A 12,448-nucleotide genomic window follows, 5' to 3' on the forward strand; every position below is an offset into this window, starting at 1 on the left:
ACTTTTTGTAATATGTCAAAGTCAAAAAGGCTGGAAACCACTGGTTTCATCCTCAACAATGTGTTGTATTTTAAAAGCTTAAATATATTATCCATTGTGTCAAATCTTCATCTGAAAAGTAACTAAAGCTGTCAAATAAATGTAGTGGAGTAGAAAGTACAATATTTCCCTCTGAAATGTAGTGGAGTGGAAGTATAAAGTAGCAATAAATGGAAATATTCAAGTACAAGCACCTCAAAATTGTACTTAAGTACAGTACTTGAGTAAATATACTCAGTTACTTCGCTGCTCTGCACTTTTGTCATCATCCATTAAAGCGATAAAGTTATATCCTATCAAACCCAAACCATTCAACATAAATATTACAAATACTGTTTTAAAACCCTCTATTTGTTCATTTTAAGGAGAGCATGAACATGATGAGCCAACAGTGTAAACAAAACAAAACAAAACAAATGAGCGACCCGCGCTTCTTGATGACGCGCGCGGAGCAGCCGTTGGGAATGAGATTTGTCTAAACGGCTTGTTGCTTCTGATCGTCGCTAAGAGGATTTGGAAACTATCGACTTATGTCTGGTGTACGGACACCGTGTCGGTTTAGTACTGCAGCCGAACAGCCCTGTAGCTTCTTTTTTTTTTTACTAACTAAAAACTGAAAGTCCGAGGACAGAAGGAGAGCGGAGGGAGAAAGAAAAAGGAAGGAAAAAAGGAAGATGAGCACCGGAGCGGGCATCGACTACAGCGCCTGGGATCACATCTATGTGTCGGACGATGAAGATATGACAAGTCCGTTCGTCGACACTCCGAGCCTGTTCAGAATGAGACACCGGGTCAGCCATGAAACTTGTTGTAGCTGTGAAGTTTGGAGTCTTTTACCTGGTTAGTTTTACCAGTAGAGCCGACTGTGGATCAGCAACCAGAGAGGTTGACCGACAGGTGTTACACAGAAATCTGTCACCCGTCAGATTTGGTGACACTAGCTTAAAGGACGGGTTCATGTCCCTGTGAGTTTCTGCCAACTTACTATACACCCCTCCTTCACCATATTTCAGACTGAAATATTGTAATCCTCTACATTTATGTAAAAGGACGGCTTCACAGTTTTGCTTAAAGTTTGTCTTAAAACAACAGTCAGGAGCCCAAATGAACATTAAAACAGGTTTTTCTTGCCATCATCATTCCTCCTGTTCATACTGACCCTTAGAAGATCCCAGCGGTGGAAGAAGTACTCAGATCTTTTACCTAAGTTAAAGTACCAATACATGAATGTAAAATACTCCATTACAAGTTAAGGTCCTGCATGAAAAATCCTACTTAAGTAAAAGTGCAGAAGTATTAGCAGGACAATGTAGTTAAAGTATTGCAGTAAAAGTAGTGGTTTGGTCCCTCTGACTGATGTATTATTATATATGACATCATTAGATTATTAGTACTGAAGCATCAGTGTTAGAGCAGCATGTTACTGTTGTAGCTGCTGGAGGTGGAGCTAGTTTCAATACTTTATATACAGTTAGATAGTTTAGTCCAGTGGTTCCTAACCAAGGGGTCAGGCCCTCCAAAGGGTCACCAGACTAATCTGATGGGTTGTTACATGATTAATGGGAGAGGAAAGAAGAAAAAGAAAAGTTCTGATACACAAATCTGTTTTCAGATTGTGGACTTTTTCTCTAATCTTTGATTTTTGGTGAAATATTGGATTATTTTAACATTTATTGAAATGAAAGCATGTGAGAAGTTTGGAGGGAAAAATCACCATTTGGTGGAGCTGTTAACAAGTCATAGACATCTGAAATGTGACCCCGACTACACACTGCTTTTTGTAAGATGTCAAAGCCAAAAAAAAACACTGGTTTCATTCTCAACAATGTGTTATATTTCAAACAATACCAGGAAGCTGATTTCCCTTATCCCTCTGCTGATCGCCGCACTAAGACATCAAAAGCCAAAAAGGTTGGAAACCACTGGTTTAATCTCTAAAGCTATCAAATAAATGTAGCAGAGTACAATATTTGCCTCTGAAATGTAGTGGAGTGGAAGTAAAAAGTAGCATAAAACGAAAATACTTAAGTAAAGTACAAGTACCTCAAAATTTTACCTAAGTACAGTGCTTGAGTAAATGTATTTAGTTACTTTCCACCATTAGAAGATGCCTTCATGAGGTACTTACAATGTGAGTGATGGGGGCCGAAATCCACAGTCCTCCTTCTGTGCTATTAAATTTATTTAAAAGTTTACCTGAAGCTAATATGAAGCTTCAGCCATCCAAATGAGTCAAATCAAGCAGATATCTTTCTACCTTACAGTCTTTTTAGTGCCAAAGTCTCTCTTTTTGTTACTATACATCCACTGTAGCTCAACAGGGAAACACTGTCAGAGGAGACACATAGAAGAAATTTGATGGCTAATATGAACATGAGGAATGATTATAGCAAGAAAAAAAACTGTTTCAATATTCATTTGGACACCTGGCTATTGTTTCAAGACAGACTTTAAAAAATTTGAACCTGTCCTTTAAGGTAACTTTAGAGGTGAAGTCATGAGGCTTGAAAATTAGATGAATAAATCACAAACTAGTGTGGTTGCTATCTTCATCGGTCAAGCTCAGTTTGTGTGGCTTGTTTTCTGTGTAACTAATGAGCTTAGCTGGTGCCTAGCTGTCACATGACTTGTTAAGTGAAAGGTCTAGAGTGACTTGTAGTCTCTACCATCCCTCTGTGGTTCCTTTTTGGCCGTGCTAGCGACATTTCATGACTGTAGAGGTGATGATGTTGGTCGGTTTATGGTCCAAACTGAAATATCTCAGCAACTACCAAACTGATTGTTACGAACTTTTGTCATACATTCATGGTCCCCAGAGGATGAATGGTAATAACTTCAACCTCCTGACTTTGTGTTTAGTGTTAATTAGCCAAATGTTTGCTTGCTAACACGTTAAACCAACACAGTGAACATAGTAAACATCATACCTGCTAAGCATTAACATGCTAGCATTATCATTGTGAGCATGTTAGCGTGTTGATGTGAGCATTTAGCTCAAGTACAGCCTCACAGAGCTGTTAGCATGGCCGTCTTAGTGTTAATTTTGTTTTAATTGCCGTGTTTCTGAAATCTGATATTTGTAGAGAATCAAAGCTGGCAGACTTATGGGAAAGTCAAAATAATACCAGTAACTGAAATGTTATTGGCTGGTTCACTGGAGCATGAGGTTCAACATAATTTCAGTTTGTGAATTCTGATTGATTATCTCAATGTATTTCATGGCTCAAAAACATGCATAATAGTTTCCATCCATGTGATATTTGAGATCTTTCTACCACATTTATTATTGTTCTTTAAAAAAACAAAATAGTCCTCAGATTGCAAAATGTTGTTTTAGGCGATTAGTTCTCTTACATGTGCAGATGGTTTCATTTTGTCAGTATTTCTTTGTGTATCCGTTATGCACACATTTGTTGAGCGTTTTTATTCTATTTTCCCCTCTCATTCCTTTTTTGAGTATCTTCTCCCCACCTGATGCCATTTAGCATTCATCCTCTCCTCTGTGTTTCATTTGTTGATCATTCCAATCTTTAACTCCAACCAGCCCTGTCTTTTTTTTTTTTTTTTTTTTTTTTTTCATGTATCTCTTTACTCTTCCCCACTCTGGCTTTCCATTAACAGAGCCGGCTGGAGAAAATGGCTGAGTTTCAGCAGAGAGGGGAAGATCTGGAAGATAACTTTGCAGAATGCAAGAGGCTCTTAGAGGAAGCCCAGGGACGACTTCGAGAACTGGAAGAAGGAAGTGAGGAGGATGCGGAGAAAGAGGCTGAGCTGAGGGAAATTCAGGCCGAGGTGAGAAAACTGAAGAAGGATCTAAAGTCGTTTGAGAAGATGATGGAGGAACATCGGCGAGAAGAAAAGAAACTGCCCTGGAATGTTGACACGCTCAGCAAAGAAGGTTTCAGTAAGGTAAAACATGGCATCAGGGTCACAGGACATCCTAGATTTAGTGATACTTAAGTCTCTGTCAGTATCCTGATTTATTTGTTTTCTTTATCTTGTTTTTTAGAGTGTTGTCAACATTAAGCCTGTAACAAAGGAAGAAACGGAAGAGGAAAAGGTGGAGAAGCATAAAGCCTTTGTGGAAAAGTACGCAAAGGAAATCAAACACTTTGGTATACTTTTCCTCCCTTTCTTTCAGATTAATAACCACATAGACATTCAGTGTGTTATTGTGTAGACAAAAAAATAAACAAACAGCTATATATATCAATCAATGTCCCAAGATTTTCAAGGACATCAAACATCTCATGGGCCGTGCGCCAAAATATTTCATTCATTTACGATTCCTGACTCATCATATAGAAAATTCTGCTGATTGGGTCAAATGGCAAAATTGAAAAAAAAAAATTAATTTGGATGCTATTCAGGCAGTTCCAGTTATTCAAATTCATTTTTGTCTGTGTTTAATGTATGATGGTAGTTAGCTCTTCGTTAGTGTGCATAGATTGTACTCTACTTTTTTACTTTGAGTCCACTATATACAAGAATATGTGTGAAATTGTGGGAACTTAAGGATTCAAGTGGTTTAACCTAGTGGTGGTGATTTGTTATTTATTACAGTGGCTTATGGTGTCTTCTGTTGGGGTAACGTTTACTGTTGATTTAAAAAAAAAAACCTACTGATGGTGTGTATGACTATATATATGGAGGGATAGTTGCAAATTAGTTGTGATGTATGTTGATGTTTTCAAAGGGATATATTTAAAATTTTAAACAGTCCTGCACTTTGATGGCATTGGAAGCGCAATACTAAGACTTAGCAAAGCTTCTTTAGTGCCACAGAAGACATTATACAGTATGTTGTAACAGAACACTTTTATTAATATAAAACATAACCTCATCTAGGCATCACCTCCCTTTTTGGTTAGAATTTGTTAGTGCCAGGAGGAAGCAACAAACCCTATTCAGTTTAATCAGTGGATCAGTCTCATAACCATAAATTCTTGTCCCATAAAGTAACCTTTGTTTGTAGAAATTTACTAATAGCTTAATGTCTTCAGGTTACATGATAAAGAAGATAAGATAAGAAGTAAAAAGAATAATTAGGCCTTTAAATGATGATAAGAATAAAATACTAAAGAAAATTATCTGGAAAGACTGGCTCGAAGCGTGTGACTCAAGGCAACGCATTGCAACGGGGGATGCTGAAGGAAAGCTAATTCAACTTCTCTAAAGAAACGATCTTTTTAATTTTTGCGTCATTCGACATCAACCCTTAACCACAAAGCCACGTTATGCCTTACTGTTGATTTCGTCGCTGCTCAGATGTCGTCTCAGCAGGTCCTGCGTTGTTGTGGATTAAACCGTAGCTGAGGTTACAGTTTGGTGTGGCAGGCCCAGTTTGGGCCGGGTTGAGTCTTTGTGGTGCAGTGGTGTTGAACCACTGGTGGAGAGGATTCAAGCTGTTTCAGGCTGCTCTGAAAAGAGTCCCTCTGTGTGTAACTCCCAGTCGGGATGACTGTGGTCAGCAAGCCGGCCGAGTTCCAGTTTCAGGCGGCGTTTAAGTAGAAAATTCAGGTGTTAGTTGACTTCTTGTTATCTTAGTTTGATTTAAGTATGCTGAATAAAGTTTAATCTCAATACACTCAAATCTTTAACGGAAAACAAACAAAAACAAACTAAACTTGTATCAACAAAATTAAAATATGCATATACTTAGTCAAAAGAAAAACAAAGAAAAGAGACATCTTAATAAGAAGTGTCGTAGCTCATGAGTTTTGTGGAGAAAGATTCCTCTGAGGTTGTTTTTGTAATTTTGAACCAGGTAGGCAGAGTCTTGGGTGTATTTTTTACATTTTCACGCCAAATTACTGATGAATTTTTTTCAGGGACTTTTAAGAGGTGGTTGACTTCTACTTAAGATGGCAAATCACTTTTCTTACAGTGGAGAATTACTCTGAAGTGTGTAAAAAAAATTCACATTTCAGAGTCACAAGGTCTTAAAATTTCATGTCACCTTGTATCATATATTGTAAAACCATTCAGGAAAACAGATGAGCAGTAAATATTCATTTCATAACATAACATATCAAACATTAACCTTCATGTCTAGACGTCCAACCTTAATGGGTTCAACTTTCTCAAACCGTTTACACTGAAATAAAAGTTTTACTATTATAGTGAAATGATATTAAGTTAAAGCGATGACTGTGTGACTAGATTAAACACTCAGAAACATATTCAAATATAAATTCGATCTCTTACTTTATAATATAAAAACATTCAATATGACTATTTTTTAATAATACAAGAAAACTTCAACCTGAAATTCTTCAAACATCTTTACAATCCTATTACTTCAGGAAATTCACTCTTTCAACACAACTGTAATAAAATATGATCGTCTATGAGGTTGATTGATCAAAAGTTAAGCACACAGGTGATTTTAAAACACAGTTGCATAGTTACCAATCATTCATTAACTCTTAACATCAGGAAATTTAACTCTTGTCACTAGAGATGTCTCACATAGTAGATATTGTAATAAAATCTAAAGTTAATTTCTCCTTAACAATCACACAACTATCAAAGTTCTTTGTCTGTTTACATGACAAATGACATGTTTAGACATTTAAGTTATGTGAAATTTAGGTTTGGCTCAGATTTGCAGGGAGGCTCCAGGGTGAGTCAGGGTTTATGACTCTTAGTCTGTTAAGATGAGAGAAAGTGGTCCATGTGTTGTTGTTATCTTCTCCTTTTTCCTGGTTAAAATGACTCCAAAGGTCATTTACGCTTTTAGTTCAGGCCATAATTCAATTACTAGTCAGAAATGGATTCTCAGGAGGTCTATTTAATCTCTTTAAAACCAACACTTTGCCAAACACTCACTTAGCAAAGAGGTCAGTTCAGGGTCCGGAGCTGAGGTGCTCAGTGTTTCACCCATGAATCATCCAAAACGTCCCACAATTATATCTCTCTTTTGGAAGGCTGAGCTGTACCCCAGATATGTAAATGGACCCTTATCTGCAGAATTCCTCTTTAAAAATTTTCAACCCATGGAAGGAATGGTTTCCATCTACTTCTTTCTCCACCCTTGTATTGTTTCTAATATGACACATAAATTCCTAATTTCCTAAATGCCTCTTTGCAAAACAGGAAACAAGCACATTTTTTGTTGGTCACTCAGCAACCGTTTTCTCATGAGGTTGAACACAAAGCATGCTTGACTTCTTGTATTGAAAACACAACCTTTAGAATTTCACTTTAAGGCTGTTTTTGCTTGCGTATGTACCAGGTATGATGCGGCGTTGGGACGACAGTCAGAAGTATCTGTCGGACAACCCACATCTGGTGTGTGACGAGACGGCTAATTGTCTTGTTGTCATCTGTATCGACTTGGAGATAGATGAGGTGAGTGCCGTGTGTTTGTGCACATTTGTCGCCACTCGCCATAAGTAACGGGTGTACATATTTTGGATTAAAAAAAGAGTAAAAAAAAAAAACAAATTCAGTAAGGTAAAGCCTCCTACATTCCCTGTTGTAGAAACATGCACTGATGGAGCAGGTGGCCCACCAGGCCATCGTCATGCAGTTCATCTTAGATTTGGCTCAGACGCTGAAGGTCGATCCACGAGGATGCTTCAGACAATTCTTCTCCAGGATCAAGGTCAGTAGTTAAATGTGTTCTCATATATCTTTGTCTGTGTAGTTGAGTTCCATGAGGAAGTTATTTGTGTTTGTGCCATTTCATTGTTTTTATGTCCGTGTCAGACTGCAGACAAGCCATACCAAGATGCGTTCGACCATGAGCTGGAGTCGCTGAAGGAGCGTGTCCGTACCTGTGCAGAGGCTCGTATGGAGAACGCTATGAAGGAGCTGGAGGAGGAGAAAAGCAGAAGAGACTGGGCCCCGGTGGTTTAGACCCTGTAGAGGTCTACGAATCACTGCCAAAGGTAAACCATACACGCATGCACAGTTAAAGTTCTGGGATTTCAGTCCTGACACACAGCAGTTGTTGTCAGCTGTTGTTTGTTTACATGTGAAGCAAAAATTCCCATTTAACATTTGTTAAATGGGAATTATGGTGGAACAAACTGGCAAAGGATAAAAGGAAGAGCAAGGGGTAACAATAATAGATGGCAGTGGATAGATTTTTTCTAAATATCTGGAACAAGGAGACACTAACACTACACATTTATTGTAGACTATTTGTGAACAATGTAATATTTGTCCAGAGCCAGACAATTTTATATTACCAGTTTGACAACTTATTCCTTTACAATAAAGGGTTTATCAGGGCGACTGTGTACTGTACTTTTCAGTTTTGTCGTAATATCAATTCGATTTACAAACCAATGCCATTTTATCATATTTTACGAAATTAGTCTAAATAACAGGTGAAATCATTGGAGTATAAAGGCTCACCTTGGTCAGACAAAAACACAGAAGATGTAATTCAGCTTTGTTTTGACAGATAAGAAACCCACTATTTGCCCACATGAACTTTTCTCTACGATCACTTGTTATGTGTTTCAGTACAGCTGCAAAACATACAGATGTTATCAAAGTTGTCAGACAACTGCACTATTATAAAACTAATTAAATGAAGTATCTTAAAATATACAGCCCAATCAATGATTCCTGAGTGGTAAGATCTAACAAAGTCTGTAGCAGACTAAACCTCTTTTTAGCCTAGTGCTTAACATCATGTTTAAAAAAATAAGATGTTTCCATGGCCACTGTAAACTAGGATGTTCACTATGGATTATGTCAGCAAAATACATGAGAAAGCCTTACAATGCAACTAAAAAACTGTGTGTTGGCCTTCACTACATCCCATGAGTCAATGAGAGGAAATAGCTGGTCTGTGAGAGTGCCTCCCATTTCATTTAGTTTACACACCACATCAAATAGACCCGTTTGTTTTGCTTTTCTGGCTGAAGCTACAAGGAAGGTCGATACTACAGGTCAACCCATAAAAGCGAGGATCAGCCACCCGCAAGTTAATTTTTAACATTCATGAGTATCAGAAACAACGCATAATGTTGACTTTATTTATAGCAGGGGCTTTCAAAGTCTGAGACTGTGGGCCTCCCCTCAGACAAAGCTTGGAAAAAGTCCCTGGATTTCCCTGGGATCATGATTATGTTATTTGATCCCATAGACAATACTTCATACCTCAGACTACACCGAATACATAAAACACGTCTGTCTGAAGGCATTTATTTGTTTCTAACTCTGGGAAAGTGGGAAAAAACAGTAAAATTCCCCCAAACTACCGCATATCGGAACTATCTCATTAACCAAATCACATACTTCCAGGCTCTTCTGTGTGATCTTTTGATAACTATTGTAATACTTTGTCACTTCCGTTTACTGACCCTCCCCTGACACTGTTTGGAGCCCACTGGGGGAGGCCCACCCCAAATTTGAATACCTCTGATTTACAGTTCAATTGTGTGCATGTTGAAATGCACGTTTACACCAAGCAGAAGAATTGTGAATGCATTTGCTTTATTTTTCTTTTTAATCTGTTGAGAAAATGTTCCTCCACATAACATTCAGATCCTGTTAAAATGTCCTAACATGACCTATTGACCTAAAATGACCTAACATGACCTAACATGACCTAAAAATATCTTTGTACAGTCGTGCAGTTGGTGTGACAGACTGCATTTTTTCACAGATATCAGAACCGCTGTTTGTTAGATTTTTGAAGTCAGTGTTTGCGCAATTCGTTGATATAAACTGTGTTGACACTTGGATAATCAGAGAAGTCAATGCTCAGATCAGCAGGATGGACTCCACCAGTCAGGCATGAACTCTCTCTCTCTCTGCAAGGTAAATAGCATCATCTACTTCCCATAAGCTTAAATATAAGCTTGAACAACGTTTCTATTCAGTGACATGGAAAATGGCAATGTAGTAAAATTAAGTCCAAGCATAATATATTTTAAATTTAGTCCTGAAAAATATGAGAAATTATTGACACTGGTGTCCATGGTGCATGTTAAAGTGCTCATATGATGATATTTTTAGCATAACAATGGAATTTTTTTCTCTTCATAGCTCACTCAGATTCAGTGCCAAGATACCAGCAGGCAGGACTTGGCTCACTACGTAGTAGGATACTCAAAACAGTTTTTGTTTCATAGGAAATGCAGAAGAGCTTTGACGAGAAGAACATTCAGTTGCTGCATTACGTTATTGACAAAATGGACCCTGAGGTGAGTGCGTGTGAAGGTGAAATAAGGCTCCAAGATAAGGATTTCATCGAAAAAGTAACCTAATGAAGGCCAGACAGTGTCTTGGATTTGCACAAAATGCCCCCCAAAATGTATGTTTGTTCATTAATTCACGCTGTTCCTTGAAAATTTCTCTCTACAGGAGGGAAAGTACCACATGAAGAGGTGCATTGACTCTGGACTTTGGGTCCCTGACTTAGGAGAGGGCGATGACGAAGAGGAAAACAATGACGAGGATGAGGAAGATAGTGAAACGGACAAGGAGGAACCTCCTGTAAATGAATAGCTTCCTTTTGTTCCACCTTGGTCAACAACGCCATCTTGTGTCTGTTTGTGTGTATAGTTGTGTGAAGCAGAGACCAGAAAGAAAAAAAAAGAAGCTTGTGTGGTGAACACAGATCTATCATGATTTGCTGCACCTATCATGTTTGTGATTGATGGATTTAAAGACCACCAAGTGAGTAATCTGTAATCAATATCAGCCGATATCAGCTGGCCTTAACTTGATCGGAGCATCCCTAACGATTTGTGCTTAACAGTCAAAATGAATCTTTGTTTATGTGCAGTGCAGTGGACTCATTTTAGACAATCATGGACACAAATTACAGTTGTGGCTGCTATTCGGTGCTATTTTGTAAATCACAAACACTTGAAAGTCTTAAAGTATTTCCTATCGTGGTTATGATGGTGTATCCTTGGCAACGTAGAAACTCCAGGCGTCTCAGAGCAAACCTGTCAGAGTGTCGGTACGTCTAACAAAGCCAGACTTAACTTTGCATAACCGGGTGTCTTATAGTCTGATGAGAGTCTGTTTGACAGGCTGTAAGTCCCAAGTATGATAGTTTCATCGTAGCTGCTGTAATGTGACTGTGCAATGGCTCCTGTGTGTACTTGTTTGTGGTTTGTACAACTTAAAACCACAATAGCGACAGCTTTTATTCTGTTTACCATTGTAGGTGTGTCATTGTTTTAAACTTGTGTTGTAGATATTGTACAATAAAACAGGCGTAATTTTCATTCACACGCGGTTTATGCTTTATTTATTAACTTTTTCCGCTTGTTGCAGTGAATCCTGACTTATTTTCTGCCATTCTTCTCTCTCACTTACTTGCATAATTAATTGCTGGGTCGCTCTCTCTCTCTCTCGTTCTCCCTCTTTCTCCTTCATAATTAATTGGTGGGTTTGATTTAGTGGTCTGTGCAGGATTTTTTTTTTGAGGCAAAGCTTCTTTGTGCAGTCACTTTGTAAATAGAAAACAATCAGCGCAGGCCCGGGGCATAAATCAAATCTAGATAAATGCCTATAAAAGCCGATGGGGGGAGAGAAACAGAATAGAAACACAGCTTCATGCAGAACTGCCTTTTGTGAGTGTATTTGTACGTCGTCTGTGCAGCTGTAATTGCAACAATCCGCTCCTCTTTTGACGGGTGAACGTCATACTAATTATGAAAGAGCATTGAACGGGGAAAAAAAGTCAGCACAGGTTTAGATCTTGAACGTCAGCTGTGATCATCAGAGGTTGTTGAACTGATATTTTGTGTACTATCACAGTGTCTGTCTCGTAGAGCTGAGACAATTAGTCGTTTAAAAAATAATCGCAACTATTTTGACAATTGATTAATGGTTTTAAGTCATTATTTTCAAGCAAATATGTCAAACATTCTCTCCCTTCAGCCTCAAATGTGAGGATTTGCCGCTTTTACTCATCTTACATTATAGTAAACTCAATATATGTGGGTTTGGGACTCTTGGTCAGACAAAAAAAAAGCAATTTGAACACTTTATCTTTGACATTTTTCACTATTTTCTGACGTTTTATAGCCCAAATGATTAATTGCATAATTGAGAAAATGGCTGACTGATTAATTTATAATGAAAATAATTTGTAGTTGCAGCCTAACTGTCTTGTTTGTTATGAATGGACTAAATTCACTAAGTGTAGGTTAAACACAAAAAGTAGAGCTTGTGGGTGTTTGCTTTCCAGCTTTGGGAAGGTGAGTGTCCGTGTACACATTTGAGAGTCCAAAAAAAAAAAAAAAAAACAAACATGTTGCTCTTGATGGATAATTGTTCTGTATGTCCTTGAATGACTGTAAAAGGACACAGTCAATAGAAATGGGAGGAGAAAAAAAAGGAGGGTGACTAACTGGAGAGAGGAATCATTACTGTGGTTATTTAGAATGAGTGGTGCGCTACAATAAAAATCCGCTATGTGTGTGGG

General features: G+C 38.0%; 1 protein-coding gene across 1 annotated transcript; it reads left to right on the plus strand.

Annotated features, from left to right (window-relative positions):
• The first annotated feature begins 486 nt into the window (after positions 1 to 486).
• Positions 487 to 11,247, plus strand: cdc37 (cell division cycle 37 homolog (S. cerevisiae)). The gene is given in 9 exon segments (XM_067585269.1): positions 487 to 830; positions 3,661 to 3,948; positions 4,049 to 4,154; positions 7,277 to 7,392; positions 7,526 to 7,648; positions 7,753 to 7,864; positions 7,867 to 7,934; positions 10,137 to 10,208; positions 10,369 to 11,247. Coding segments are annotated over 9 exon segments (1,146 nt in total). The 5' UTR covers positions 487 to 713; the 3' UTR covers positions 10,513 to 11,247.
• Positions 11,248 to 12,448: the final 1,201 nt, after the last annotated feature.

This window comes from Thunnus thynnus, chromosome 3 (genome assembly GCF_963924715.1).
Source record: "Thunnus thynnus chromosome 3, fThuThy2.1, whole genome shotgun sequence".
NCBI classification, from domain to species: Eukaryota; Metazoa; Chordata; class Actinopteri; order Scombriformes; family Scombridae; genus Thunnus; species Thunnus thynnus.